General features: G+C 53.6%; 10 protein-coding genes across 10 annotated transcripts; 6 read left to right on the plus strand and 4 right to left on the minus strand.

The window, feature by feature from the left end:
- Positions 1–160: 160 nt before the first annotated feature.
- Positions 161–2,085, minus strand: BDY24DRAFT_380038 (glycosyltransferase domain-containing protein). Its single transcript, XM_076639125.1, has 5 exons — positions 1,504–2,085; positions 1,379–1,431; positions 1,156–1,303; positions 1,039–1,083; positions 161–954 (listed from the first exon to the last, which is right to left on the minus strand). The coding sequence occupies exons 1-5, from the start codon at positions 1,958–1,960 to the stop codon at positions 200–202; spliced, it is 1,458 nt and encodes a 485-aa protein (XP_076499707.1). The 5' UTR covers positions 1,961–2,085; the 3' UTR covers positions 161–199.
- A 1,782-nt stretch (positions 2,086–3,867) lies between these two features.
- On the plus strand, positions 3,868–6,986 carry BDY24DRAFT_380043 (MFS transporter). The gene is made up of 13 exons (XM_076639126.1): positions 3,868–3,930; positions 4,080–4,211; positions 4,291–4,308; positions 4,390–4,649; positions 4,710–4,862; positions 4,952–5,220; positions 5,296–5,300; positions 5,364–5,453; positions 5,547–5,751; positions 5,819–5,868; positions 5,993–6,062; positions 6,143–6,187; positions 6,344–6,986. Exons 2-13 carry the CDS (start codon positions 4,121–4,123, stop codon positions 6,654–6,656), a joined length of 1,569 nt encoding a protein of 522 aa, XP_076499708.1. The 5' UTR covers positions 3,868–3,930; positions 4,080–4,120; the 3' UTR covers positions 6,657–6,986.
- Positions 6,987–7,459: 473 nt separating this feature from the next.
- Positions 7,460–9,585, plus strand: BDY24DRAFT_236836 (uncharacterized protein). The gene is made up of 3 exons (XM_076636682.1): positions 7,460–7,706; positions 7,763–7,855; positions 7,934–9,585. The coding sequence occupies exons 1-3, from the start codon at positions 7,590–7,592 to the stop codon at positions 9,293–9,295; spliced, it is 1,572 nt and encodes a 523-aa protein (XP_076499709.1). The 5' UTR covers positions 7,460–7,589; the 3' UTR covers positions 9,296–9,585.
- Positions 9,586–9,609: 24 nt separating this feature from the next.
- BDY24DRAFT_236849 (uncharacterized protein) lies at positions 9,610–11,083 on the minus strand. The gene is made up of 3 exons (XM_076636684.1): positions 10,929–11,083; positions 10,635–10,820; positions 9,610–10,558 (listed from the first exon to the last, which is right to left on the minus strand). The coding sequence occupies exons 1-3, from the start codon at positions 10,956–10,958 to the stop codon at positions 9,767–9,769; spliced, it is 1,008 nt and encodes a 335-aa protein (XP_076499710.1). The 5' UTR covers positions 10,959–11,083; the 3' UTR covers positions 9,610–9,766.
- A 167-nt stretch (positions 11,084–11,250) lies between these two features.
- BDY24DRAFT_236845 (uncharacterized protein) lies at positions 11,251–12,122 on the plus strand. Its single transcript, XM_076636683.1, has 3 exons — positions 11,251–11,384; positions 11,483–11,571; positions 11,744–12,122. Exons 1-3 carry the CDS (start codon positions 11,342–11,344, stop codon positions 12,089–12,091), a joined length of 480 nt encoding a protein of 159 aa, XP_076499711.1. The 5' UTR covers positions 11,251–11,341; the 3' UTR covers positions 12,092–12,122.
- A 694-nt stretch (positions 12,123–12,816) lies between these two features.
- BDY24DRAFT_408814 (ERG4/ERG24 ergosterol biosynthesis protein) lies at positions 12,817–15,524 on the plus strand (the record flags this gene model as incomplete). Its single annotated transcript, XM_076642804.1, has 14 exons — positions 12,817–13,231; positions 13,306–13,412; positions 13,493–13,589; positions 13,665–13,940; positions 14,027–14,064; positions 14,147–14,242; positions 14,300–14,436; positions 14,523–14,615; positions 14,695–14,758; positions 14,848–14,969; positions 15,059–15,109; positions 15,195–15,314; positions 15,392–15,411; positions 15,490–15,524. Exons 1-14 carry the CDS (start codon positions 13,015–13,017, stop codon positions 15,522–15,524), a joined length of 1,473 nt encoding a protein of 490 aa, XP_076499712.1. The 5' UTR covers positions 12,817–13,014.
- BDY24DRAFT_380064 (uncharacterized protein) lies at positions 15,502–17,624 on the plus strand. Its single transcript, XM_076639127.1, has 5 exons — positions 15,502–16,032; positions 16,132–16,256; positions 16,350–16,425; positions 16,492–17,258; positions 17,328–17,624. Exons 1-5 carry the CDS (start codon positions 15,855–15,857, stop codon positions 17,574–17,576), a joined length of 1,395 nt encoding a protein of 464 aa, XP_076499713.1. The 5' UTR covers positions 15,502–15,854; the 3' UTR covers positions 17,577–17,624.
- A 1,375-nt stretch (positions 17,625–18,999) lies between these two features.
- On the plus strand, positions 19,000–22,491 carry BDY24DRAFT_337116 (DEAD/DEAH box helicase; the record flags this gene model as incomplete). Its single annotated transcript, XM_076637266.1, has 19 exons — positions 19,000–19,176; positions 19,245–19,310; positions 19,382–19,479; positions 19,552–19,566; positions 19,637–19,766; positions 19,909–20,125; positions 20,216–20,303; positions 20,391–20,403; positions 20,478–20,612; positions 20,689–20,859; positions 20,934–20,966; positions 21,038–21,074; positions 21,144–21,491; positions 21,572–21,582; positions 21,658–21,721; positions 21,795–21,914; positions 22,067–22,097; positions 22,169–22,185; positions 22,274–22,491. 19 exons carry the CDS (start codon positions 19,000–19,002, stop codon positions 22,489–22,491), a joined length of 1,989 nt encoding a protein of 662 aa, XP_076499714.1.
- A 334-nt stretch (positions 22,492–22,825) lies between these two features.
- BDY24DRAFT_236956 (uroporphyrinogen decarboxylase) lies at positions 22,826–24,549 on the minus strand. The gene is made up of 5 exons (XM_076636685.1): positions 24,381–24,549; positions 24,229–24,288; positions 23,561–24,063; positions 23,051–23,464; positions 22,826–22,940 (listed from the first exon to the last, which is right to left on the minus strand). Exons 1-5 carry the CDS (start codon positions 24,451–24,453, stop codon positions 22,875–22,877), a joined length of 1,116 nt encoding a protein of 371 aa, XP_076499715.1. The 5' UTR covers positions 24,454–24,549; the 3' UTR covers positions 22,826–22,874.
- An 80-nt stretch (positions 24,550–24,629) lies between these two features.
- On the minus strand, positions 24,630–26,706 carry BDY24DRAFT_380087 (carbonic anhydrase). The gene is made up of 12 exons (XM_076639128.1): positions 26,668–26,706; positions 26,323–26,491; positions 26,175–26,240; positions 26,041–26,064; positions 25,895–25,960; positions 25,700–25,807; positions 25,508–25,612; positions 25,417–25,436; positions 25,280–25,346; positions 25,172–25,209; positions 25,068–25,082; positions 24,630–24,963 (listed from the first exon to the last, which is right to left on the minus strand). Exons 2-12 carry the CDS (start codon positions 26,380–26,382, stop codon positions 24,825–24,827), a joined length of 708 nt encoding a protein of 235 aa, XP_076499716.1. The 5' UTR covers positions 26,383–26,491; positions 26,668–26,706; the 3' UTR covers positions 24,630–24,824.
- Positions 26,707–26,969: the final 263 nt, after the last annotated feature.

Consider the following 26,969-nt stretch of genomic DNA (forward strand, 5'->3'; position numbering starts at 1 on the left):
TGCTTTCGATACACATATTCTCTGCAATTACTGCTTCGTCGTCGCTTTTGCACAGCTCCGAGATCCGAGAAATACTTTCGAGCTCAGCTTTCGAGAGAAACAGACGAAACGAAATATTGACGAGACGCGATCTTCGTCTCCGCCTCTCACCCTCCCTCGCTCGAGAAAAGCTCAAACAAATACATTGACTAAAAATACTCTAAAGCTCTATGTCCGTAACTCTACTGTACGCAGACTTCTCCGGCATCCACTTCTTGAAGAAACCTCGCCAACGCGCTGAGACGGGTATCACAAACCGCACCATCAACACCCCCACCAAACTGATCCCCAACACGAGCAAAAACGAAGAAAGATACGGAACTGAAGCGATATCCCCCACCCCACACGTCGAGTAGTACGACTCTGCTGAACAACTGAGGCGAGGAGGAGGTTTCTGATCCGCGTCCCAAACCCCGTCGCAACCCAACCCTTTCCAATCCCTCCACTCCCCTTCTCCCTTCCTTGACCCTCCAACCCAAACTCCCAGCCCTTCCTTCGACCTCGCTCTCGCCTCGAACCGACGCCGAACCTCCTTCTCCCGTACCCACCACAGACCCTTCCAGGTTTCCTCGAGCAGGATCTTTCCGGGTTTGCCGTTGAAGTGGACGAGCGGAGGGTCCTCCTTCGTATGCTTGTTGATCCAGCGGGGAGGAGAGTTGGAGGTTGGGGAAGGGAAATCCCAGTCGTGGTACGCTACGACGAGGTTGGCCGAGATGGATGAGTCAAAGTCGATTTCGGTTGAGAAGTTGGTGTGAGAAGAGTCGGACGCGGGGACGTGGTCCGTGTAGTAGAGGACGACGAAGAGTTCCTGGTCGTTGACGATTTGGTTGGCTCCTCTGGAGAAGGAGGCGTTGGGAGAGGTGGTGAAGTGTTGGTAAACGGAGGAGAGGAGGGAGACGGGGCCAAGGATGACTCCTGGGTGGGCAAAGTGGGGAGGGAGGGAGGGAGAAAGTCAGACGCGATCGAGCTTTTTCTGAGCCTCAGCTCGAGGGAACGCACCTGAGTTGGGAGCGGAAGGAGCGCCAGACCAGGTGAGGTGGGTTTCTGTAGACGAAGGCGAGGAGAAGAGAAGGTTCAGAGAGTGCTTTGGCAGAGGGAGAGAGAGAGAGAGCTCACCTGAATCCTGAAAATACCGGGGGGGTTCTCCGTCCGCGTACCACTCTTCAGGATGAGGAGAAGAAGGTCGCTCGAGACATGGAATCTCGTGTTGAAGAGGCCAGCACGTCTTGTCTGCTCCGAGCAAGACTTGATTAGGTTTCCGACGCTGGCGAGGGAGGAGAGTGGAGGGACGAAAGTTCAATGGGCGAGAAGGGAACTACGATGTACGGTGTCGACTCACGTATTTCTCCAAAACCTCTTCAGGGGAACCCGTAAGCAAGACGTCCCATCCGTCTGGAAGAGCAAAAAGGAAACGAGTGAGCCTCAGGGGAGGCCTGGTCGTCGGTGAAATCGAGCTTTGCTCACCGATCATCAACAACACATCCTCCTCTGCGAGCTCAACATCCTCTCCTTCCTCCTCCGCAAACCTGATCCTCTCGAGTCGCTGCTCGTCCAACGTCTCTACGAAATCAGCCATCACGTCGATCTTCGCGTTCAGTCCATCGTGGTAGATGTGAGGAGTTCCGAGGTCGAGGATAATGGGCTCGTAGCCTTGGATGAGTGAGGTGAGGATGGTTTTGCAGTAAGGAGGCGTGAACGTCGGCTTGACCAGCGAGGGAGGAGGGAGTGTTGAGAGCGGGATGAGGAGGTGGAGTTCTGGGCCTGTTCGAGGAGGGATGGAGGGAGGAGGGGAGGAGATATAGATCGGTAGAGAGTGAGAAGTGGAGGTGAGGGAAACAATGAGGAGGAAGAGAAGGGTTCCAACGACGACGACGAGGGGTTTCCAGTGTTGTTGAGAGAAGGAGCGGCCGCTCTGCGACATCGCAAGGCGACGAGGAGGGGAAGAAGGTCGGTCGAGGGTGCTGGTTGAAAGAGAACAAAGAAGGTCCGTAAATTTCCGCTTCGAGACTCGTATAGAGAGCGGAGGTGCTGTATTGTTTTCCAAGAGGTCTCATCTGGAGGAGCAGAGTTTGGCGATGTTTTGCTTGGAGACCCTCGCTGGGGAAGCTGAAAGGACGGGGCGGGTTAGGAATTTGAGTTCTCAATCAAAGGGAGATCTACCAGATAGAAACCTGCCGACGTGTTACAGGAGATAAGAGGAAAGACAAAGGATCAGCAAAGGGAAGCTCGATGAAATAAACGAGGAAAGAGAGAGCCGAACAGGAAGAGGACGGGAAGGGAAAGAAGAGACGACGATGCAGGAGAACGCCCAATCTTAGTCGAATTCGAACTGAAGGCAGGACTGGTACCGAGCTCATCAACAGCGGCAGCCCTTTTCAACAGCGAATTTGCCTTGAAGGAGCGGGACGAGGGTCGGTCGGAAGGTCAAGAGTGGGAAAGAGGAGGAAAGAGTAAGAGAAGACAACGTCGCGTTCACTCATTCGAGCTCATCAATAAATTCTGACGTAGTCGTAGACGTAGTTGGAAGACAAGAACCCATCCCCACTGCTTCCAGATATCACCTGAGAGAAAATGTAAACAGACGGAGTGGGGGAAGATTCAGCGCCGTCGGAAAAAAAGGGCACGACGCGACTGGTCTTTTAACTCACACTCACGTTGCTCAACATCGACGAGCTTCCCGACGGGGAAAGTAGTCAAATAAGCGACACTCGTCTCCCCAGGTAACCGATTCAAAAATTCCAATCAGAAGGAAGTCAGCTGCCGTTCGAAGCTCGTCTTTCTCTCCTTGATCGTCGAGCTCCCTCTCCCTCCGTCTGATTCTCTCTCTTCCGCATTTCATTCGATGCTGAAACGTACCTCTCGAAGGTGCTCGAGTATCAGTCTCCTTGGAAGTTGTAGTGAGCTTCTTCGGCGTGTAGACTCCGATAACCTCGATGCGGGTGGACCTCCTCGGAAAGAAACGACTGAAGATGCAAAGTGGCAGGGATGAACCTCAACAAGCAAGGTTCCTTGTTAGCTCCTTTACATCGGGCTAGAAGATCCACGGGCGAAAGGAAGGGGTGTGACGAAGGAGGAGGGTGCGAGGGAGGAGAGTTCGTGTCGAGGATGAAGGGATCGATCAAAGGCGAGGAGTATGTAGAATCCTGTTGAGAAACAAAGTACATATCAGACATGACCTAAAGCGTGCTGGAAAGTCGAAAGAAAGGGCTCTAGGAGTAGCGACGAACGGAGGAAGAGGGAGGGGATGAGAAGGACAGGGGTGGTGAGCTCGCTCCGTTCCTTCGTTCGACAACTTCTCCTTCAATTCGAGTCCATCTTGCTCACCCCCCCAGAGCCCTACAATGAAGATGGAGACAAAGAGGCCAATCCCAAACTTCCGGATGAGGGCGAGGGAGAAGTCGGCTGGAGCGAAGGAAGGAGGAAGAAGGAGGGAGGAGGAGGATGCGAGCTCACCAAAAAGGAAGGGGAACTGGAAGCAGCTTGGAAGCGGCCCCTCCTGCTGATATCTGAATGAGATGATAGTTTGGAATCGAGTGAAGATGCACTGGCTACGACGTTTAATCTGGTGCTGGGGGGGAGAGATCTAACGGAAGCGAAGAGAGGATCGATGATGGTGGTTTGACGATTGAAGCGAGCTCACCTCCTTCTCTGGTTTGGCCGTCGAAATCACCCCGGGAAGCCAAGATATTCGTTTCCATCGGAAACTTAGCCGTCTTCACTTATAATCTCTGTCGGCCATCAAAATCTATTCTTGGTTTCCATGGAGACTGGACTTCCCGTCTCGGAGCCGTTTGCGCTGAACTCTCCTCCCTCCTCATCCTCCCCTCTCTTCTGAACGTCCACCACTGCAGCGAAAAGAAGGGGACTCTTCGTTCGTCTCTTGAAACTCAGGTATGATCCACGTCTATGCTGTGTGGGTGGAAGTGCCAGAGCAGCGTTGTCGATTCAGGTTGAGTTGTATGTAGTCGAAGGAAGAGGCGTGAGCTCGAGCTGAACTTCTTCGACTCCTTCCTCCCTTCTTCTTTTTAAAATGATTCCAGAGCAGCTTCCACCCCCCTCCCTCAAACCAAATTTCTCGATCATGCCTGGATCTAGTACTCCTCCACCTGATCCTCGAGGTAAAAGACCGTGGGGGTTGAGCTGGAGAGGGAGTCCCTGGTTCATAACTTCAGGTGAGCTCGACCCTCTCCTTCTCCTCCCATGTTCTTCAATCCCAGCTAATTATCTCCTTCCTTCTCCTACTTCTTTCAGTCGTCACACTAGGAATAGGTACGATCTCGTTCATTTGAGAAGCAAGAAAACATAACATCACCTTGACTCTCTCCTTTTCGTGGATCTCTTTTTCAACAGCCGTCGACCTCTGCTCTTACTCCATCGTCGTCCCGATCCTTCCCTTTCGACTTTCCTCCCTCGGATACGCCGACGACCGACTCTCCTCCTTGGTCTCCTACACCCTGCTATCCTATTCGCTCGGACTAGTTGTCGCAACTCCTCCGATTGCTTACTTCTCGGCGCGGGTGACGGGTCGTAAAAACCCTCTCATTCTCGGTTTGCTCGTCTTGATCGCCAGTCAGCTCATGTTCATGTTTGTGGAACCCTTCTGGGCCTTGGTGAGTCTTTTCCTTCTGGCTTCTGAGAATCGAGCTGACCGTCGTGTTGATGTTCTTCAGTGTGTAGCTCGAGTGATCCAGGGAGGAGCATCGGCCGTCGTTTGGGTTCTTGCACTCGTTCTCGTCTGCGAGTCGGTCCCAGAGGAAATCATCGGACAGCAGCTAGGGATTGCGATGGCTGGAACGAGCATCGGTCTCGCTTGTGGACCTCCTGTGAGTTCCCTATGGCCTCTCTCTCCCGCCGAGACGCGTTTCGATTCGCGTCCGTCCCTGACCTTCGTTCTCTTCCCTCCACTCCATAGCTCGGAGGAGTCCTCTACGAGCGGCTCGGATGGCACGCTCCCATTATCTTTTCTATCATCGTCGCTGTCTTCGATCTCATCGGTCGGCTCCTCATTCTCGAGACGAGTACCGTCAAGTTATGGGCGGACGAGAAACCCTCCGAAACCATCTCGGCTCCCATCATCGATAGCGACAGGACCCTTCCCCCCTCAACTCTTTCAGTTTGGGAACTCCTCAAAGCGCTTCTTGGTTCTCCGAGGGGACTGACAGCGTACGGGATGACCTTCGTGTGAGTTCTTTGACGTCGACACCCTTCGCCGCGAACGCTCGTTCTGACTCTTCTTTCGATTCACGCGTCCTCCAGCTATGGTGCGCTCTATTCCTCCCCTTCTTTCCCTTTGGCGCCCTCTGATGCTTCGCTTCTTTTCTTAGGCTTCATCTACTCGTCAATGGAACCAACACTCACCCTCAGACTCCGAGACGTTTGGGGAAAGAACGCGTTGGAAGTCGGCGTGATATACAGTTCGCCCTGCCTCTCTCTGCACTCTCTCGACCCTCTTATTTCCATCTCCTATTAACCAACACATCCTATCCTTCTTCCTCTTCCCTTCACAGTTGCCGCCATCGTCCCAACTTTCTTCGGGTCGCCACTCGCAGGCTGGATGTCGGATCGCTACGGAACGGAAACGACGGTCTTCCCTCTCCTCCTCTTCTCCATCCCCTGGTACCTCCTCTTGATCCTCAAGCAGAGTCTCGCTGGATTCATTGCCTACCTCGCCATCTCCAGTGGAGTTCTCGCGATGATCGTAGCACCGATTTCGTGAGTCTTTCGTCTTTCGCTCCTCGTTCGTCGTGGTTCGAATCTGACTCTTCGTTTCGTCCTCCAGAGCTGATCTTGCAGCCGTAGCTCAGAGCACACCGGGAGTCGGATACACTCGTCAGTCAGATCCTGCGCTTGTTCAGGCCGTTCAGCCTTGGATGGCTCGAACCTTTTTCGACGCGTCGAACGAACCTGACCCTTCCCTCTTTCCTTTTTCTTTACAATTTTTGCTCTATCTCAGACGTCTACGGATCCTTCAACATCGCCTTCTCCGTCGCCAGTGCAGTTGGGACTCTCGTTGGCGGTCAACTGTGAGCTTCTTTCGATCTCTCCGACGAAGGCGCGTCTCCTTCTCTCCTTTCATTGACGTCTTCCCTTTCGCCCTCCTCAGTTACGACCACCTCTCTAACGGACTCGGCTGGACGGTCTGCTGCATGTTCGTTTTCAACTTCTCTCCTCTCTCGTCGCAAACCGAGCTCATCGACTCTCTTCTTTCTTCTCTCCTTCTTCCCTTTTCCCTCCCTCTACTTCACCACACCCTCCCCCTCCCTCTCCCTCTCCCTCCAAATCTACCTTTCTGATCCACCCACAGACTCTGGGCAGCCCTCTCCCTCCTCTCCATCCCTCCCTCAATAGCCTTCGTAGGCGAGCGACCTCTGCTTCGACGGTGGTTGGATCGAGGGAAGCCTGCTTCGGAGGAGGAGGAGGAGGCGAAGGTCGAAGAGGGACATTCGGCGGAGGAACACGATTTGGAAGAGGAGGAGAAGACCGTTGGTGTGGAGGGGGGTGAGAGAGTGGGAGGGGACGAGAAAGGAATGGTGGGGAGGGAGAGGGAACAGGAGGCGGAGAGGACGACAATCGAGCTGGATAAGCTTGGCGTGAGAGAAGAGGGGAAGCCTATCTAGTTGGTATTTAATTCAGGGGTCATAGATATCGTTTCTGGGAAGAAGACCGGAAGGTTGAGACGAGCGAGATCAAGACGGCGACGCGTCGTCGCTTTCGCCCTCGCTTGATTCTTCGCCTTCTTCCTCTCTTTAGAGTCAATTTCAGCTCGATAGAAGAGCAAAGATTAAATCTTGATCTTCTTTGCTCAGATCTCCTTCTAAGGTAAGACAGGAAAGTGAGGGAGAAAGGCGACGGGAATGCCTTCAGTCTCACGCGTCGTCCACCTCCCAACAGCTCCAAAAAAAAACTGCAGACCAACCCTTTTCTCAATCGCCTCCCTTATTGTGACTCTAACTCTCCTCCAGAACTGAAATCTCGCTTCTCCTCTGAAAAACCTTCCCCGTGGAGGCTTACATAGAAGTTTCTCGCAGCGGCTCGAACGAAGCGAGCTTCGATTCAGCTGCCTACTCTCTTCCTTTCTCCCACCCACCACCCCCCACCACTCTCTTCCAAAAGATATGTCGACTTTTACCACTTCTCCTCGCCTCAACGGAGAGCCATCTTCGCTCTCTCAACCCTTGAACTTCAAGATCACCAACCCTTCTCAGCAGGTGAGCTCTCGAACTCCTCCCTTCCCTCCCCTCCCTCCACCTCTTCCTTGTCCGTCGTCGTTGCTCGCCACCAACTTTTAACTGACTCCTTCTCTCTCTCTCGCTCTCTCTTGATATTTTATACAGCTCGCTCGACGACTCCGATTCCCTACTCCTCCTTCTTACTCCACCCTTGAAGCGAAACTGGTCGCTCTCTGGTCGACGTCCGGCCTCACCGCTTCCAACCTCGCGCTCTCGTACACGGATTCCGATGGAGATCGAGTCGTGCTCTCGTCGGACGAGGAGTTGCAAGGGTTCTTTCAGGAGTTGAGAGAGAGAGGGAAGGAGAACGAGGTCGTTAGGATGAGGGTCATGCTTTTGGGAGAGGAGGGAGGAGAGAGGCAGGGAGAAGGTCAAGGTCATGCCGAGATGGACGTGGAAGTCGAGGAGATTGCTGTCGAGGCTCAGAAGGAATCTGAGGTGCGTCTTGCTCTCCAGTAGATCTAGCAGTATAAACTGGTGACTGACTTCTCTCGTGCTGCTTTGGTTTTCATTCCCAGGTCGAGGCTGTTCCTCAAGTCGAGCCTGCCGCTGTCGTCGAACGAAGCGAGGACGCTCCCATGAACTCGGTTAGCTTCTCTCTTTTCCTTTCTCTCGCTTAGACCAAGATCTTTCACTGACACATCTTCTCTACTTCACTCTCCCAGGACGATCCCTTCGCCGACCACAACTCCAACTCTCACTTTGTTCTCGTTGACCCCACTGCGTCGTCCGAGGAAGAGCGAAACCGACGAGAACCCAGCTCCACTCCTTTCGACGACGAACCTCGACCCGCCACCGCGTCCAACACTCACGAGGATCCTCCTACCGCCATGCTCGTCGACGATACCGAGCCCTCTCTTCCTCAAGCTCCCGATCCCGACGTCGCTGAGGACCAACACGTCGTCGACGCGGACGATCCCGAGGAAATCTTCCCTCCCTCCTCCTCCACTGCCGCCGAACCTCAACCTCAACCTCAACAAGCCCAACCCTCCCTCCTCAACGATCTCTCCCAACTCCTCACCTCCATCACCTCCTCCGAAGCTCTCGCCACCATCCTCGCTCGAGCCGCTCAAGGAGCGTACGCCCCCACGCTTCCCAACGTCCTCCACTCCTCCTCCTCCTCCATCCCCGAACAAGTCAAGTCTCAGATCGAGCACGTCCGAGATCAACTCACCAACGGATTGGGAGACGCCGAGAGCGTCGTTGCTGGGTTGGCGAAGGCTTTTCAGGACGGGTTGAAGCAGGTGGAGGAGGTTCGAAAGGAGAGGTTGGAGAAGGAGCGAGGGGAGAGCGAGAGTCGAGAAGGAGGAGAGAAGGAGGAGGAGGAGGAGGAGGGTAGGGGAGGTGGGGATCGAGGAGAGAAGAAGGGACGAGAGGAACGAGAGGAGGCTCGTCAGGTCAGGGAGAGGGCGAGGGAGTTGGCTCAGAAGGAGAGGGAGCAGAGGAAGAAGGCCGAGGAGGCTCGAAGGAACACCCTTCAAGCGAACCCTATCACGACGAGTACCTTCGGATTCAACTACGCAGAATCAGCTTCACCCGCTCGACCTCGACCTCCCACCGCTCCTGCTCTTCACGTCCCCACCGCTCCCCGAGACGCCGCTTACTCCAACTTCGGACCTCCTCGACCTCCTATGAACATGTTCTCCCCTCCCTCCGGTCCTCCTCCTCCTCCCACTCCTCCGTCCTCGTCCCTCTTCTCGTCTTTCGTTCCCCCAACGCGTCCTCCTCACCAGCACTATCACCACCAACCCCACCTTCACCCTCATCCTCAGCATCGACACACCTGGGGAGCACCTGGCTTCCCTGGAGGAGGCATGTTTGGAGGAGGAGGAACGGGTACGGGAGCGGGAGCGATCGACGACGCGAGGGTCAGGACCGTTGGGTCGAAGCTCAACGAGATGGGGTTCAAGGAGAGCGATTACAGGAAGGTTTTGAAGAGAGTTTTGGGAGAGCAAGGAGGGGAGTGGAGGACGGATGAGGAGGTGGTTATCGAGGTGGTGAGGGAGTTGGTGATGGGCGGGAAGTGAAGGAGGGGAGGAGAGGCGGGTTGGTTTACTTAGTTCTTGGTTGTTTTTCTTCTTCTTCTCGTTTTCAGTAGCTATGATTCTCTTTTTCTCTCTTGTTTTTCTCTTTCTTCCTTGTTGCTCACACCACACACGCTTCTTCTTCGTTCTCTTTCTTGCTTGTACGCTTCGCTCGTCTTTCTTTCTTCCTTTCGTTCTCTTCTCTTTTTCTTTTCCCTCTTTCTTTAGCTTTTGACGATACACGATCCGTTACGAACTCGTTGCTGGATTGAAAGCTGTCGCAGTTTGATGGGGCGAGAAGAAGGACGGAACGACGACGGAGGAAAAGGAAAAAGGAACGAGACGCGACGTGGTTTCGTTCTTTCCCTCGTCTCACTCGTTCAAGAAACCCGCTTGGTGCCAATCCAAATAGATAAGCTAGTAGAAAACGTCTAAATCCATCCAAACCTTCCTTCTCACTCTCTCTACCTCTCTCTACCTCCTCAACAAAACCCTATATCTCCCTCTCGTCTCCTCCTTCACCAACCTCCTCACCGCGTCCTTCACGATCCCCTCGTCCTCCTCCTCACTCACCAACACCTCCACCCCACCTTCCTTAATCCCTTCCGTATCCCTCACTCCACACTCCTCCAACCAACCAACAAACTTGTTCCAACTCCTCGCAACGTTCACTCCCGCCCAAACCTCGAACCCTTGCCTCCTCCCTCTCCTCAGATCAAACACCATCTTCGGCACGGCCTTGTCCTCTCCGAACAAGCCTTTCACACAAGGCAGCAACGTCGTCTTCATTCCTCCGGTGCCAAACATGCCCGTCGGTGGGAATTCCATCAAGGCTGCTCCGTCGTGGGTGATTTCCTCGAGTCGATCCCATTTGCCAAAGTCTGCTTTGAGGCCGCGGGATTGACGGACGTTGGGGATGAAGAAGATGATCTGATTGGGTGGGGTGGTGGTGAGCACGAGTTTGAGAGGGTTCAGGTGAGGAAGGTAGATCCGAAGGGATTCGTCGATGGCGGCGTCGCGGTGGGAGGCGGAGAAGGAGAGCGTGTCGAGAGCGAGAGCCGAGGAGAGGGAGAGGAGTCGGTCCGGAGTGGGAGGGAGAGGTGAAGAAGCAGTGTTGGTGATGGTGGTGGTGGGAGGTTGGGAGACGAGGAGAGTTGGAGAGCCGGTGGTTTGGTATTCCGTTCGAGGGAGGTTGAGGGAGAGGGTGAGAACGAGGGAGAGGCCTAGGAGGGGTCGAAGGCGGCTGGAGGAGGAGATAAGGGTCGGCTGCGATAGATCAATAAAGCGATCAGTCTCGTATCTAGTAGAGAAGGTCGAGCGAGAGGACGGAGGGCGAGCTCACGGAATGAAAGAAGAGAAGGACGGTGCGAGCGGTCTTGAGCTCGACGTTCCTCCAAAGACATCTTCCAGCAGGCTCCAGGACAGATGAAGAGACGAGACAAAGTTGACAGAGCGTCGATAGGTCGTCTACCTGCTCTATGATGGAGGTGAGAATCTCCCAAGGGACGGTGTGGCTGAGAGAAGAGGTCTAGAAGGGGGGGGGGGGGCAGGAGAACAAGGGGAGGGATAACCGGTCAGCAGTGAAAGTCGAGCTCATTCGTTCGTCCTTCGTAAGAGCAGCGTCTACGAAACTTACTGAACTGGATAAGCTGAGCTCGAGCTCCATGCTGATGGTAGCGGTGAGGCGTGAAACTTTTCTGGAGGGGTGGGAAAGGGACGGTGAGATGGAAGGGAGGTGAGGACCGAGAAGGAGGTGCGAGAGCGAAACGACTCAGACAGGCTCCTGCGCTGACCTGTTTTGAAGGTTTGAGAGGCTCGAGGAGGTAAACAAGAGAGTATCGAAGGTGATCTGAGCTTGTCCGAGGAGATTTTTGGACGCTGGCGGTCGAGAAGGAACGAAGCGAGGGTCGTCACCGCTCAGTGTTTGAGTTTCGAGCTCGCTTCGATCTGACTCCTCCTTCTCCTCGCCTCCTTCCAAACCCTTAAACCACAACAACGCGGGCGTGCTCTTAGGAGAGCGTCGACCAACAACCTCATATCTCCTTGACGATGGTCTGGCATCTGTACAATCGGATGCTCTCGAAACATCCTTGTGAGCTCGTCGATCTTCAGCCCTCCTCTCCTTCGCTCTTCTCCACTCTCCTCTTGCTTCCTCGCTGACATCCAAAGTTTCCATACTTGACCTCTCAGACGTGACTAGGTCCTTCGTAGCAGCTGGGATGATGAGCTCAGGTGATATCATCAACCAAAGAGTCTTCGAGAGGACGAAACCCCACGAGGTGAGCTTCGAGAAATCGACGGCGCCATCCGAGCCCCCATCTATAGCTGTTTCAACAACGAGGCACCTCCTTAAAACCTTGAGCAAACAGCTACTGGATGCGTTCTCAAGAACTGAGCAAAGCTGATCAGGCTCCGTTCGTGACTTCACTGCTCACCCTTGACGTTTGGCAGATCGCTCGCTCTTCTCGTTTCGCCCTCTACGGTTTCGCTTTTCACGCTCCGATATTAGCTCAGTGGTTCAAGATCATGGACAAGATCCAGTTCAAATCCTCACGGTGGACGATTGGGACGAGAGTGAGTTTTTCATCTCCTCTTCTTCACCTCGACTTCGATTTGGCCGACGCGTCCCTCTCCCTTCTTCCCTCTCAGGTCGCTCTCGCTCAAACTGTATGGGGATCGTTCTCAATCACCATGTTCTACACAATCATGTCTCTACTGGAAGGTCACTCGTTCGAACAGGCGAAGGAGAAGGTCGTCGTTGGTGAGTTCAGTTCATCTCAACCTTTCTTCGCGTCTTGATGCTGATCGCCTCTTTTGAACGCTTGATTCAGGGTTCTGGCCGACGTATCTGACTGGAGCGATCACTTTCCTACCGACGACTCTGATGCTGTATAGCGTGATACCGCTTCAGCATCGGACGATATTTTACTACACCGTCGGTTTAGGTTCGTTCCTTTCTCCTTTCCTCTTTCGTCGATATCCTGGGCGTCGCTTCGGTGAAGCTCTAGCTTCTTGATTTCACTCTCAGCGATAGAAATGAGGTCTGGAGATGCTGGGAGGAGAGCTGAGGCTGCGGGAAGTCGCGTCGAGTTCGAACTGACCTGTCGTTTTCCTTTCTCCTTTCTCTTCCCAAGGTTGGAACGTCTATCTCTCCGCAGCCAATCACACAGCGGAGGCAACAGTCTACGAGCACCGTCATTCACAATCTCAGACCACCCATACCCCCGTGCCATCACTTCTTGCAGTTCAGCCTCGTCAGGCCTTAGACGCTCCTTCTCCCTCGTAGATAGAGTCCTTATTTACTCTCTTATCTCACTGCTAGGTTTCTAGACGTTTTATATAGCTTGGATTGCGTTGTATTGACTTCCCAGATGCTCCATGCTCTTGTATCTTCGAGGGAGGTTGGGCAGGCGACGAGACGCGTCGAGAACGGAACGGAGGGAGGGCGAAAACACGCCTCTTTTCGCTGGTACGCCTGCGAGAGCCCTCCTCGCACACCTGATAGATTGAAGCTGACCGCTCACCGTCTCCGTCACTTCCATTGACCGAGGTGAAGATTTGCTGAAACCCGACTAGGAGACGGACCTCGGCGGCCAACATCGGATCTCGAGAATCGTTCGATTTCTCGACCTCTTGGACGTCTCCCTTCTCCTTTGTTTTCTCCTCCCAACTTCCAGCAACCTCCCCCTCTCCTCCCTCTTTCCTCTTTCTCTTTCTCAGCTATGGCCAACGACGGTCCTCGAGAGCGTAAACCCCAGAAGGTCGTCCCTTCGAAAGCAGCTTCGACTTCAAACGAAAAGAAGAAGGGATCAGAGGTCACCTTCGTTCCTACGCCTGAAGCTCGTCTCAAGGACCTCGCAGCGGATACTCATTCGCATTGGGAATTCGGAGGACCCGTTGGCGTGACAGCAATGATGACCGGTTTCCCCTGCTTGATGTGTGAGCGCCATGTTTTGGGAAGAGGCAGGAGGGGAAAAGTCGAGCTCACCTTTCTTCCTTCGATCGTTCAACAGTCTACCTTTGGACTTGCCTTTGGTTCTATCAAGGGCGATTCATTCGCCCTGAGTCGATTGAGGATATCCGACCTTTCTTGAACAGGATCGGGAACCATATCTACGAGGTGAGCTTCGATAACAAGGAGCAGGGGGGGAGGGCTGAACATCGGAGAGCTGACCTTTCTCCTTCCTTCTTTCAATCAAGGACGCGTACCCTACCGCCTTCGCCTTCAAGATGTACCTCGGACTCATGGCTTTCCAGCTCATCATCGCCTTCCTTATGCCTGGGAAGATTCAGAAAGGTCGGTCTACATCTCCATCGAACGCTCGACCTCGAAGCTCACGTCCCCTCCTTCCCTCCGTTCTCTTCTCGCCAGGTCTCCCCGTCCCCTCCCTCGACTACAAGACCCTCACCTACCGATGCAACGCCCTCTACTGCTGCTACTTCACCCTCGTCGTCTCCTCGACCCTTCATCTCACCGGTCTCTTCGATCTCACTCAGATCATCGACCACTTCGGAGAGCTCATGAGTGTTTCGATGATCGTCGGTTTCGCCCTGAGCTTCTTGGTCTACTTTGGGGCGATCTTCTTTCACTGGGGTGGGAAGCCCATCAGGATGTCTGGATGGCCGGTTTACGACTTCTTCATGGGAGGTGAGTCTTTCTTTTCTTGTCGTTTGACTCCTGCCTCGTCCGTCCGACGCGTCCTAACTTCCCCCCTTCCTTTCCTCCTCTCGCAGCTTCTCTCAACCCTCAGATCTTCAACATCGATCTCAAGGTTCGTCTCCTCTTCCCTTTGGTCGACTTGAAGAGTTATTCGCTGACCTCTCCCTCTCCCTCTTTTCTACTCCCTGCTTCAGATGTGGCAAGAGGTTCGAATCCCTTGGGTCCTTCTCTTCCATATCGCCATCTCTGCTGCTCTCAAGCAGTATCAGACTATCGGATACGTCACTCCCGTGAGTTAATCCGTCGTCCCTCTCACCTCGACCTCGTTCTGACCTCTTTTCGTGAAGAATCTCGCGTTCATGGTTCTCGCCACGGGTCTCTACTTGAACGCTTGTGCTAAAGGAGAGGAGTGCATTCCCCAGACCATCGACATGTTCTACGAGAAGGATGGGTTCATGCTCACTTTCTGGAACTTCGCTGGAGTGTGAGTCGGCATCTTACCTTCGCGTCGAGCTCTTTCTCACCGAGCGACGTCTTCTAACCTCTACGCTGCTTCCCGCCTTTTCGCAGCCCTTTCACTTACTCCTACTCCATTGTCTACCTCCATCGAACGGATCCCTCGGCTTACAAGCTCTCCACTGCTGCCATGACCGGCGTGTACTGGTAAGCGGTTTTTTCGACAGCTCAACGGTCGAGCTTCGAACTCTCACTGATGTCTTCGTCTTCCCTTTTCCGTCTCCAGTCTTCTGCTCCTCTCCTACTACATCTTCGACACTGCCATGTCCCAAAAATCGAACTTCAGAATGGTTCGTTGTCCTCGTGTCAACTTCCTTGCTCGAGCGAGTCCTCGAAGGACTGAACCTTCTCGGTTTCGTTTTTGTTTCGCCTTTCACAGGAGCTTCAAAACGAGTTCGTTCCTCGAGACGCTTTCCCTCAGCTCCCTTGGCGACGAGTCAAGAACCCAAAGTACATCGAGACCAAGCATGGAAACAAGCTCTTGATCTCTGGATGGTGGGGGTGAGTTTGAACGCGTCTCCGTTCTTTCCTCCTCGCCTCGTCTCTTCGCAACGCTGATCAGCTAACGCCTTCGTTTTCCGTCTGTTCAGATTCCTTCGAAAGCCTAACTACACGGCCGATCTCATTCAGTCGTTCACTTGGTTCGTTCTCTAGCCTCCGTACGAAATGGTTGCTTTTCTCTTTGGCGTCTCGTCTCGACTGACGCGTTTCCTTCTCTCCATCCAGGGGTCTCTGCACTGGGTGGTCGAGCCCGATCGCCTACTACTACGTCGTCTGGTTCACCATCGTTCTCATGCAGCGATGCTCCAGAGATTTCGCCAAGTGCAGAGCGAAGTACGGCGAGGAGTAAGTTCTGGCTTCGATTCATTTCCCTCGACAAGAGACTCTTTGTGATGAGCTTGACTGACAACGAACATTCACAGCTGGGACCGGTACTGCAAAGGTTAGTCGACTCCACTCGCTCTGTGATTTCGTTCGGACAGAGACTGACCTGAACGTCGTTCTTTTCTTCCCCCTCAAGCCGTGCCGTACACGTTCATCCCCGGATTATTCTAGATGGTCTGTTAGATATCTATGGTTTGTTATTTGGAAACAATCCGTAAGGTCTCAAGAGCGGAAGGAGATGAAGAGGAGGCAACCTCGACCGCGACGCGTTCAGACGAGCCTCGTTTTCGAGGTCGTTCTTTCACTCTCCAACTTTCTCTACTTGGACAGAGCTGAATCTCGTGGAAGTTTCTCTCATCGACACCACGGTTCCAACAATCAGCAGCTCGAGCAAAACTTCCCGTGGGACCGAAATAGAACCTGTCCTGGCGACCTCACCTGTCGTTCTCGGCAACACCTTGTTCCCTCCAACCTCAACCTCCTCCCTCTTCTTCCTTCTCTATGGCTTACACCCCTACCCTTCGCCACCTCTCTCTACTCTTCACACTGCCCCTCGGCTTCTTCGTAGGATCGGTCATCACTCAGCTCAAACTCCAAGGAGTTTCTCTCGCTCGATCTCCTTTGAGGGAAGGAGGATGCGAACCTGACGAGGAAGCCGTTCAGAAAGCTGCTATCGAACGTGAGTCCTCTACACTTGAAGATTTACGATAGTGAAAGCATGGTTGTACATCGTGAGATGCTGACATCTTCCTTTTCCTATCCTGCTTGGGCTTCGCAGAAAAAAAGAGAAACTGGAACTTTGTCTCGTCTTACTTCGCCTTCCTCGCCGTCCTCTTCTACGGCGCCAACGAGTGGCCAAACACTTTCTCCGCTGCTACTCTTGTTCTGCATACACTCTTGATGGTGAGATTTCACTTTTTGAGCTTCAATCCGAGCCCGTGGAGGGATGTATCGCCCGCCTGATGAGCTCGCACTGAATCTTTCCTTCCCTTTAAGGGTTACATCTCGAGGACGGTCCTCTCCCAGCTCCTTGGATCTTCGACCACCCTCCTTTCAAGGCCAAACGACGGAAGTCAGTCCAGTCCTACTTCCGACCCTCTGACTTCAACTGACTCTCTACCGTGTTTGATACCGACAGCTCTCCTTCAAGAAATCTCGACTCCTTTCACCCTCTCCTCCGCCGTCCTCTCTCTCCTCTCTCTCACCCTCTTCCCCTGCATCATCCTCTTCCCTTCTTTCCTCCCCTTTTTCACCGTCCTCTCCTTCTCAACCACCGTCCTCTTCATCCAAAACTCGCCCTGGACTCTCGCCAAAGACGCCGTCGTCTCCCTTCGATGGGCTTTCACCCTGTTCCTCGCGTTCGAGCTCTTCATCGTCTTCATCGGTGTCGGAACTGGACTCGCCGTCAAGGAAGGTATCTTCGATAACGTTGGATCATGGCTGGAAGGCGTCCTCAGCGATGGATCAACAGCAGCCGCCGAGGAAGTCACCAAGGACGTCGCCGTCGAGATCGAACCTTTCCTCGGGAATTTGATCCTCGAAGGGATGATCTTCCTTCAACCGTTCGTCTGGTTCATGACAACAGGTTGGCTTCTCTCGCTCCTCTATCGACTGGACGTTCACATCTCCGAGCAGAAGGTTGGGAAATCCCTCGTCGGCGTCGAGGAATTCGGTCGCTCCCCTTCGACCAAGAGCTTCTTCAAGGGAGAAACGGGACAGAAGATCACTCTTCCTCCTCTTCGATCGGCCATCAAACGACACTTCCAAACAGCCATCTCTACCTCCCTTCCCACCTACTTCCTCACCGGAACGGCCGTCTTCACCTCCCTCCTCCTCCTCTCCCCTTTCGTCCTCGCTCACTTCGAATCCGGGTCGCCTGCTTCAGAGATCAACGATGATCTTCAGGTGAGTTCACTTTCGATCCCTCTCTTCTCCTCGCCGTTCTCCCTTCTGACCTCTGTAACTTTTCCCCAGGCCTTCTCCAACCGACGTGAAGCCGTCGAACTCGAAACCATCGCGTCCCTCGTCGCCGTCGTCCTCTCGCCCTGGATCATCACGGTCGCTATTGGGGTCGTCTCTTTCTTCAAAGGAGAGGGAAGGCTGGTTTGGAACTACAGGGAGGTATGGGGGGAGTCAAAGGGAGAGGTGGGAGATGGTGAGGAAGCGAAGTCGGTGTTGAGAGCGGGAGAGGAGAAGAGGGAGCACGAGGTTTTGTCTGTTTAGGTTCGAGAGGTTGAATGATGTGGACTAGATAGCTAGATTGATAGCAGGATCCAGTCTTTGACTGCTTGACTTGGTTGTGCGAGGGAAAAGAGAGAAAACGCACGGCGAGTTTGACGCGTCGCGATGGCCTCCTCCTCAGCCTCCTTGCCGGTCTGTTCTCCAGCGTCTCAGTTTTTCTTCTTCCTTCAGATATCTATACGATTCACCAGAACAGCTCACAAGTGCGACGAAGACATGGTCGTAAAAACCAACCTTCATTTTTCCGAACCAAATTGAGTCCGAGAAATCACTCGCGCCCTCGTGGCGATTCGAGATCCAACACGAGTCTTCCTCCTCCCACCAGCACCCCAGCTCCTCCCTCCTTTTCCCTTTGCCTTTTCTCTCCTACCTGCGACACCCCATCCTACTCTCTTCCCAACCGATTGGTGCACTTCCTTCAAGATGGAAGCCCTGTTCGTTTCGACTCTTCCTTCTCTTCCTGTTCGTTTGAACTGAGCTGACCTTCTCTCTCCTCTCCTTCGCTTGTTGGTTCGAGCAGAAAGAAGAAGATGCTCGAAAACCCTAAACACTATCCTCAGTTCGCCTCAACCTCTCCCACTTCAAAGGCGGCGCTCTCTGAGCAGAATCCTCCTCCAGCAGCGGTCGTTCCAAGGACGACGGTCGATCCAGCTTCGGTTCATCGTTCAAAGCCTCAGGTTTACGAGTTGTCGAGCTCGGACGACGACGATTCAGATGATGAGGTTCAGGTTATAGAACCATCAAGGTGAGTGTTCGCTCGAGAGTGCGTAGAGGTGGAGGAGAAGGGAGAGAGAAGGGGAAGGGATTCCATCGTGTTGACCTTCCCTTCTCCTCCCTCCTCCTTTCCAGCTCTCGTCGAAAGTCAACAGCTACAACCAACAACAACCCCAGCTCCTCCTCCTCCTTCTCCTCGGCCAACGCCTCTCAACAACCTCGACCCACTCCTCCCTCTTCTTCTTCCACCTCTACGTCGAAACCACTCTTCTCCACCGCTTCCTCCTTCTTCCCTTCCTCGAAACCGTCAGGATCCAAACCGCCTCCCACCTCCTTCTTCGACGCTCCAGCCAACTCCTTCAACCAACGTCCGCCTCCTCCCAACTCCTATCGTCCTCTCGCACCCAACAACTACGAATCCCAACCCTTCTCTCAACCTCCGAAACAACTCCCTTACGGCTACGTCCCCAACAAGACCCAGGCCGTCATCCCAACGGGACTCTTCCCCGTCTTCGGATCGTCCTCGGGCTCGAGGGCAGCTCCCATCAAGTACAAGTCTGCTTTCCCTCCAGAGAAGAAGGAAGCACCTCCAAAGCCGAGGAGAGAGGAGGACGAGGGAGAGACGTTCGATGTGGATATTCGACCGACGTCGAACGAGGACTTTGAGAGAGTGGACGATGCCGATAAGCACATGAGGGAGCTGTTGGAGGGTGCGTTGGGAGAGGAGGTGGAGGTTGATGTGAGTCTGGAGTATCTATCGTGTGCTGTAGAGGAGCTGGAGCTGACTGGGAATCGGTTTCGTTGCGAGCAGGAGGAGGACGCAACCGTCGAAGGATTCAGACCAAACGTTCAGCTCATGCCTCATCAGGTTCGTCCTTGTTCACTACATCTCCTCCTCGAGAAGAGCACACGCTGACAACTCTTCTCGTCGTACAGGTCCAAGGAGTCGCCTGGATGAAAGGTCGAGAGTCAGGTCGAAAGACGGGAGGGATCCTCGCCGACGTGAGTCTCTCGTTTCTCACTCCTCCTTTCGTCGCCTCTCTCTCTGACTCACTGTCTATCGACGCTCTCAGGACATGGGACTCGGAAAGACCGTCCAAACTCTCGCTCGGATCGTCCAAGGGAAACCTACCTCGGCTCACAAGAAGGCTGGGTACAGAGGTGGAACTCTGTGAGTCGTCGCGTTCGTTTCCCGTTCGTGTTCGTTGACTGATCGTTCCTGGACGTCGTTTCGCTTTCGCAGTGTTGTTTGCCCTCTGTAAGCTTTGTTCAGCTTTCTCTAAAGATGATCGATCGAGTGCTGATCAAATCTTTTGCGATTCGAACAGCGCCGTGATGGAGCAGTGGAAGGACGAGGTCAAGAAGAAGACGACGAAGGGGTTCCTCAAGGTTACGACTCATCATGGACCTGGGAGGTTCGCCGGTGAGTGTCAGGAGTTTTCGTCTTCTCTGTATCTCGTGCTGATCACCCTTGACCTTGTTCTCGCAGATGCACACGATCTCGAGAAGTACGATGTGGTCGTGAGCCCTTCTTCCCCTCCCTCCTTTTTCCCTTATTTCATTTACTGACTCTCTCTACCCGTCCTTCCTTTTACACTAGATCACCACTTACCAAGTCGTCGCCTCGGAATACGCCAACTTCCTCGCTCTCACCGCCAAAGACGAGGATAACTCGGACAGCGACACCGGAGAGGAGTTCGGAGACAGCTTGAAGAAGGCGAAGAAGACGAAGGCCAAAGCGACGACCAAGAAGAAGAAGGCTTCCGCCAACCCTCTTTGTGCGCTGTTCGGTGTCAAGTGGCATAGGATCGTGCTCGGTACGTCGTTCCTTCACATTTTTCCACTTGTTCGAGACGCGCCTTTTTCGTCCCGCTGACCTGCTTTCCCTCTCTTTTCATCGACCTCAGATGAGGCTCAGAACATCAAGAATCGATCTACGAAGGCTGCTAAGGCTTGCATCGAGCTTTTGGGGAAGTACAGGTGGTGTCTGACTGGGTGAGTAGAGATTTCGAAGACGCGTCGAACGAGACTTCGAGGAAAGGTCGAGCTGAACCTCATTCCTTCCCTTTCCCTTCCTCTCAGTACTCCGATCCAAGTGCGCAGCCACGCTTTCGACCATCCCGAGCGGTCTTTCTCATGATGCTGATCCTTCCTCTTCGATCTTCGCAGAACAGCGTCGACGAGCTCTTTGCCCTCTTCGCCTTCCTTCGCTGTCGACCTCTCGACGACTGGGACTCGTTCCGAGAGCAGATCTCCAAACCTGTCAAGGCTGGTCGAACCAAGTACGCTATGAAGAAGCTTCAGGTATGTCTCTTGCTCCCGAAACCATTTCATCGTTCGAGCAACGCATCCTGACCTTTCTCTTTCCTTACGAAAACAGGTCATCTTGAAGGCCATCATGCTTCGTCGACTCAAGACCGCTGAGATCAACGGGAAAAGGATTCTCAACCTTCCCGAAAGGAACGTTCAGGTCGTCACCTGTGTGTTCGATAAGGACGAGAGAGCTTTCTACCAGGCTTTGGCGGAGAAGACAGCTTTGACGATGTCGAAGGTGAGTTCGAAGTGGAGTCGAGCCGTTCGTTCCTCCTTTGGCACCTGACCTTCCTTCGCCGTTTCTACTCGCAGTTCATGAAGTCGGGAACGGTGATGAGCAACTATGTGAGTCTTTATTTTCGCTCGTAGTTCAAGAGAACGAGCCTCGACTGACCTCGTTCTCTACGTTCTCTCAGACCTCGATCTTGACGATGGTTCTTCGACTCCGACAAGGTCCGCCTGCTCCTCTTTTTCCCTCCTTCTTCCTTTCTTCAAACTCACTCTCGTTTCTCGTTCCTACAGCCTGTGATCACCCCGTCCTCGTCTCCAAATCCTTCGCCTCCGACCCCGACGCCATCGCTCCCAAATCCACCAACGCAGCCAAAGAAGACTCCGACGAAGCCGACGAGCTCGCGGATCTCTTCGGAGGACTCGGAGTCGCCAAGACCCTCAAGTGTACCATCTGCTCGTCGGATCTCGACAAGGGAGTCAAGGACTTCTGCTCGGACGGGTGCAGGTCGATTGGAAGGAGGGCGAGAGAGGCGTCGGTTGAAGGGTCGGATACGCCTCCTTCGAGTGCGAAGATCAGGGAGATCAGGAGGATCTTGAAGGATGTGAAGGAGAAGGGAGACGGCGGGGAGAAGACGATCAGTGAGTTCACGAGCCAGCGAAGGATCAAGCTCAACTTCTTCGAAACACGATCTGACCTCTCTCCCCTCTCGTTCGAACAGTTTTCTCTCAGGTACGCCTGTCCTGCTTCAGCTCGAGCCTGAGAAGACTACAAGCTGATCTCGCGTCTTTCGATTCGTCCTTGCAGTTCACCTCCATGCTCGACATCATCGAACCGTTCCTTCGTCGAGATCGTCACAAGTTTGTTCGATGTGAGTCCTCCGCCTCCCCTGCCCTTTCCCTTTCGACCCACCTCGAGCTGAATCTTCCCTTAACGTTCTCTAGACGATGGATCCATGGTCGATGCGAAGCGACAGATCTCTCTCGAGGCGATCAAGAGCGATCCCGAGACGAAAGTCATTCTCATCTCGTTCAAGGCTGGAAGCACTGGTGAGTTCTCGTCTCGTCCGACCTGCGACTCTTTGTAGGTTCACCGCTGATATTTCGCTTGATCTCGTTCGTCATCAGGTCTCAACTTGACGTGTGGTGAGTCTGCTGGTTCCAGAACGACCGGCCTCGTCTCCACGAACTGACGTTTCGATCCTCGTTTCTTTCAGCCAACCACGTTATTCTCGTCGATCTCTGGTGGTGAGTTTCTCCCTACGTCGACCTGCTCTCTGAGTGCAAACTCTCACTGACTTGGTCTCTTCATCTTCCAGGAACCCCGCTCTCGAAGGTCGGTCTTCCTTTTCTTCCCCTCCTTCTTCCCTCGTACCGATTTGACTCGCCTGACGGCCTCTCCCTTCCCTCTTGTCATCTCACAGATCAAGCCTTCGATCGAGCTCATCGACTCGGCCAAACTCGAGACGTCGAGATCTACAAGCTCGCCATCGAGGAATCCGTCGAGGATCGAATCCTCGAGCTTCAGGACAAGAAGAGGGAACTCGCTGCTGCTGCTCTTTCGGGAGACAAGTTTAAGGCTGGGAACAAGCTTGGGTTGGAGGACATCATGGCTCTCTTCAAAGTAAGTTCGAGATCGTGAGAAAAGAGGAAGAGACGCGCTCGTGCTGACCTGTTTATTTCGGCCCTTCTCCGTCGTAGCCCTACCACGGTGTTGGAAACCACCCGGAGGATAGTGACTCGGATTGATCTCGTCGTTCTTACAAAGCTATCTCCTCCCTTTTGTCTCAATTTTGTTGTCTTCGTTCTCGTTCTCGTTCCCGTTCTCGTTTTTCCCGCCTCGTCTCTCTTCGTTTACGAATCCCCACAAATCTACGACTTCTCTTCATTCACACTTACTTGGCTCTTTATATGGATCTGCACTTGCTCTACTTCACTTTTTCCCGGGGCAGGAACGACGCGTCGCATCGACTTCTCGCTTTCGTGAAGTGGGTTCATCGTTGAAATGCTAGAACCTTGTTCATCTTACGCCCTTCTAGCTGAATACTTCTTAACACACTCGAGGTAAAACTTGACGTCGACGGGGAGAGCCTGATTGCAAACGAAACGAAACGAAACGAGAGGAGAGACGCGTCGTGAAACGAAGTCAGCTTTCTTCCTCGTCCTTTCTCCCTCTGTCAATCAACCGAAAGCGAACTCACTGCTGGAGTAAGACCGTGTCCCAAATTTGAGATCCATCCCTTCGGACCCTTCGATTCCCCGATAAATCCAGCACAAACCCTCCTCACCTCCGCCTCGATTGCGTCCTTTCCTCCGAACAGACACAGCGGATCCGCGTTTCCCTGCAAGGCCACCCTTCCCCCAGTGACAGCTTTGGCCTCCTCGGGAGTGATGCACCAGTCGAGAGCGAGGACGTCGAAGGCGTTGGTTTTGGAAAGGATTTCGAGGGAGGAATTGGCCCCTTTGGCGAAGAGAATGATGGGAGGAGGGATGAGGCCGAGGGCGGTGAGTTTGGAGCGGTAGAGGGAGGAGATCTTGAGAAGGGGCGGGAGAGCGAAGGTGATGAAGTGGTAAGGGGTGAGCTCTCCGACCCAGGAGTCGAAGACTTGGACGATCTGTGGGAAGAGAGCGGGACGACGCGTCGACGACAGTTCAGCTCAGCCTCCTCCGTCTCTCTCCGAGTGCCTTCAACCAACAAGGGCCACACTTACTTGTGCTCCAGCCTTGACTTGTCCAACCAACAAATCCGCGCACACCACTGCGATCCTATCCAACAACTCAGTCGACTCCTTGGGGTACTTGTACAACCACTCTTTGCTCTTCTGGAACGTCTTGGTTCCCCCTCCCTCGATCATGTACGAGAAGAGAGTGAAAGGAGCACCACAGAACCCAACCAAGGGAACCTCTCCCTTCAACTGCTCTCTCGCCAGAGTGATGGCTTTGAAGACATATCCCAACTTTTCGTCAACGTCAACGGTCTTCGGGAGTCGAGCCAGATCGAGGGGAGAGTTCATTGGCTCCGGGAGGAATGGACCTGGAATCATTTCGACGACGAGCCCCATTGCCTGAGGAACGACGAGGATGTCGCAGAAGATGATGGCGGCGTCGAGGAGACCAGAGTAGCGTCGGACGGGTTGGAGGGTGAGTTCGGCGGAGAGGGAGGGGTTTTGGCATCGTTCGAAGAAGGTGTGCGACTTGGAGAGCTCCATGTACTCTTCAGAGGGGGGAGAAAAGTGTGATTCGTGAGAAGGGCGAGAGATGGGGGAAGGGGAAGAGCGAGGAAGACGAGAAGGTCAGCTCTCGCTCGTCTTCCTCTTCTCGTCGTTCTCCTAGACCTCCCTTTCCACAAATTACTCTTCGTCGAAGGACCGATGCTCACCTGGGAGGTATCTCCCAGCTTGTCGCATAATCCAAGCAGGAGCTCGCTCGGTTTCCTCGCCTAGGGAAGGCAAAGGAGGGCGGAAAGAAAAAGTCAAAACAATCAGTTCGGTCCAAACCTTGCGTCCTGCTGCATTTTATCTTCCGACTCACCTCGAGCAGCTCGAAGGATCAGATCATTCTTGAGAGGAGCGAAGTCGGCGTCGGTTTTGACAGGGAACGACATGGTGGCTGGATGAGGTGGGGAGGGAGATGTAGTTGACGAACAGGAAGAGCGTCGAAAGGTGGATTCACTTTTCAGCCTCTTCGACCGACCTCCGCTTCGCCCGAGGAGGATTCTGGTGGATATGCGATCATTCTACGTCATTCCGAGTTTGGGCGTAGCGAACTAAGATGGCGGAAGAGGAAGATGGAGAGGTCGGAACGAGAAACACGGGACGAAGAGGTAGCTGAGTTCGTTGCCGACGCGTTGTTGTGGTTCACTTCCTCACCTCTCTTTGTTCTTCACGACATTATTTTTGGCTGGGGAAGACCTCTTGTATCAAAACTACATATCTCTACACGTCTCGGAGGAGTCAGATCACCTTCAAAACTCATCTAATCGCTCAACGCAATAAATTCCAGACTCGCAGCCGCCTGCTGAACGAGAGCTGCAGGAGGGGGCGAAGGTTTCTCGTCGCTTCCAGGTCCACGACTGACGTGAAGGTCGGAAAGGACTCCAGTTCGGATGTCGTAGCTGAGAGAAAGAAAACAAGTCGGGACGCAAAGGGAGGGTGTCAGTCTGAGCGAGTTGTTGCTGGCTCGAGCGGATGGTATTCAAAGACTTGAACGGCGACTCACACCATACCATGAACCCTGAGAGTGAGGCGTTGCATGAGGAAGATGAAGATATACAGGTCAGACAGGAGCTTCGAAAAAAAGGAGCGACGCGTCGTTCGACTCACCAAAGAGCAGTCTCGTTGGTTTCTCCAGATTGCCAGTGCTGATGATCAAAGAGAGAAACAGGGTTCATCAGTGGAGCGTCTTGAAACGGAAGAAGATGAAGGACCGACCTCTCGAACCACAGCGTCATGGGCAGCGTGAGCGACCTGTTTCTTCACATTCTCCTCGACGAGACGTCTGCGTTGAGAAGAAGATAGGGATCAGCGTCGAGATGAGAGTGATGTAGGACTTGATGAAAATGAGTCACCGGAAAGCGAGGTTCTCAATCTGGCGAGGAAAAAGACAGGAGAGGTCAGCTTCGAACCTTCCCGAAGAGGAGAAAGGAAAAGAGAACTCACTCCAGGCTCAGGGATGTCAGTTCGGTTCCCGTACTCAGCCCGAGCAGCGACAATCTCGGGAACCTCGGATCGCTCCCAGATGTCTCGGATAGGTTGGATCCAGGCCTGGGAGAGAAGGGAGAAGAGAGACGGACGCGTCGTCGTCAGCATTTGTTGAGCGCAGAGTCTGCGAGCCTGAGAAGACGAGCTCACCTGGATTCGAGCTTCTCCGACAGTAGGGTCGGTAGGGGGAGATGCTATAGCTGCTGCTACTCCTCCGCATCCGTAGTGACCCAAGATGATCAAGTGCTTGACGGAAAGCTGCAAAGAAAGCGAGAACGAGGAGAGAGCGAACGAGATCAGCTGAGCTTACAGAGATCACCCCATAGCAATTGATGTAAGGCTTACCTCTTCAAGAGCGTAAGTCACTACCGTGGTGGCCTCGTTCTCTCGACGACGAGGGAACTGGTTTGCCTGGAACCGTCGAGCAAAAGAAGACGAGTGTCAGCCTCGAGCGACGAGATCGATGCTACCAGGATAGGACTGAGACTAACGATGTTTCGGTCAGTGAACATGGTCTGAAGAAGACGAAGGTAAGCCAGCAGAGAGGAGAAAGGAGGAGCATCGAAGGTCAGCTTTCGTCCGAATCGAGCACGAGAGTTGTTTGGTTGAGCAAGAAAATACTCACGCCAGGAAGAGCAAGGGTGAAAGTCTCTGGGGAAGCTCTTGAGTCCGAGCAGGAGATAACAGCGAGCTGTATCCGAGAAATCAGAAGTACCGAGAGGAGAGTCAGCTCCGAGCGAGAGCGAGAATCGAAGGAAGGTTCCAAAGCTCACTTCGGGAGCCTGGCCCTTCATCGCGAGATCCTCTAGGAGGTCAGGATGATGATGTTTCATGAACTCTCGGAAGCGCTCATTCCCATCGAGCAGAGTTTTGATCGAGTGGAAGCCTCCTGGTGGTGAAGGGATGGGAGAGGCGAAGGAGGAGAGGAGAGGAGCGAGAGGGCTGAAGGCGAGGAGGGACGAGAGAAGGAGGAGAGCAGGGAGGTAAGTGCGAGCCATTGAAGTCGTAGCTACGTGGATGAAGGTAGGATTGATAGGAAGATGGACCGGATCGATCAGTTGGCGAGCTTGTGGGTGTTGGGAGTCAAGAGAGAGAAAAGAGAAGAGAGAAGAACGTTCAAGCCTGAGAAGGACGATAGCCCAAAGACGATAAACGCAGGAAAGGGGTCCCCGTCCCCTAAGTTAGGCTTTTTCGACAAAGTAATTTTTGTTAGCAGAGAAGGACTCGGAGTAGGTTGCTGTAGAGATGAAGAAGAGCAGAAGGAAGGCTGAAGGAGGAGGTTGGAGCAAAACGGTGAGCTCACCCTTTCGGCGTTACCCTACAGAGACCTCGTAGATTTTTTCGGAACCGGAGATGGCTCTGAGCTCACTTCTACTCCCTGAAAATCAATCACAAGCTCGAAAAATAAAACTTCATCTCA

Source organism: Mrakia frigida (assembly GCF_051309035.1).
Source record: "Mrakia frigida strain ATCC 22029 unplaced genomic scaffold BDY24scaffold_5, whole genome shotgun sequence".
NCBI lineage: Eukaryota > Fungi > Basidiomycota > Tremellomycetes > Cystofilobasidiales > Mrakiaceae > Mrakia > Mrakia frigida.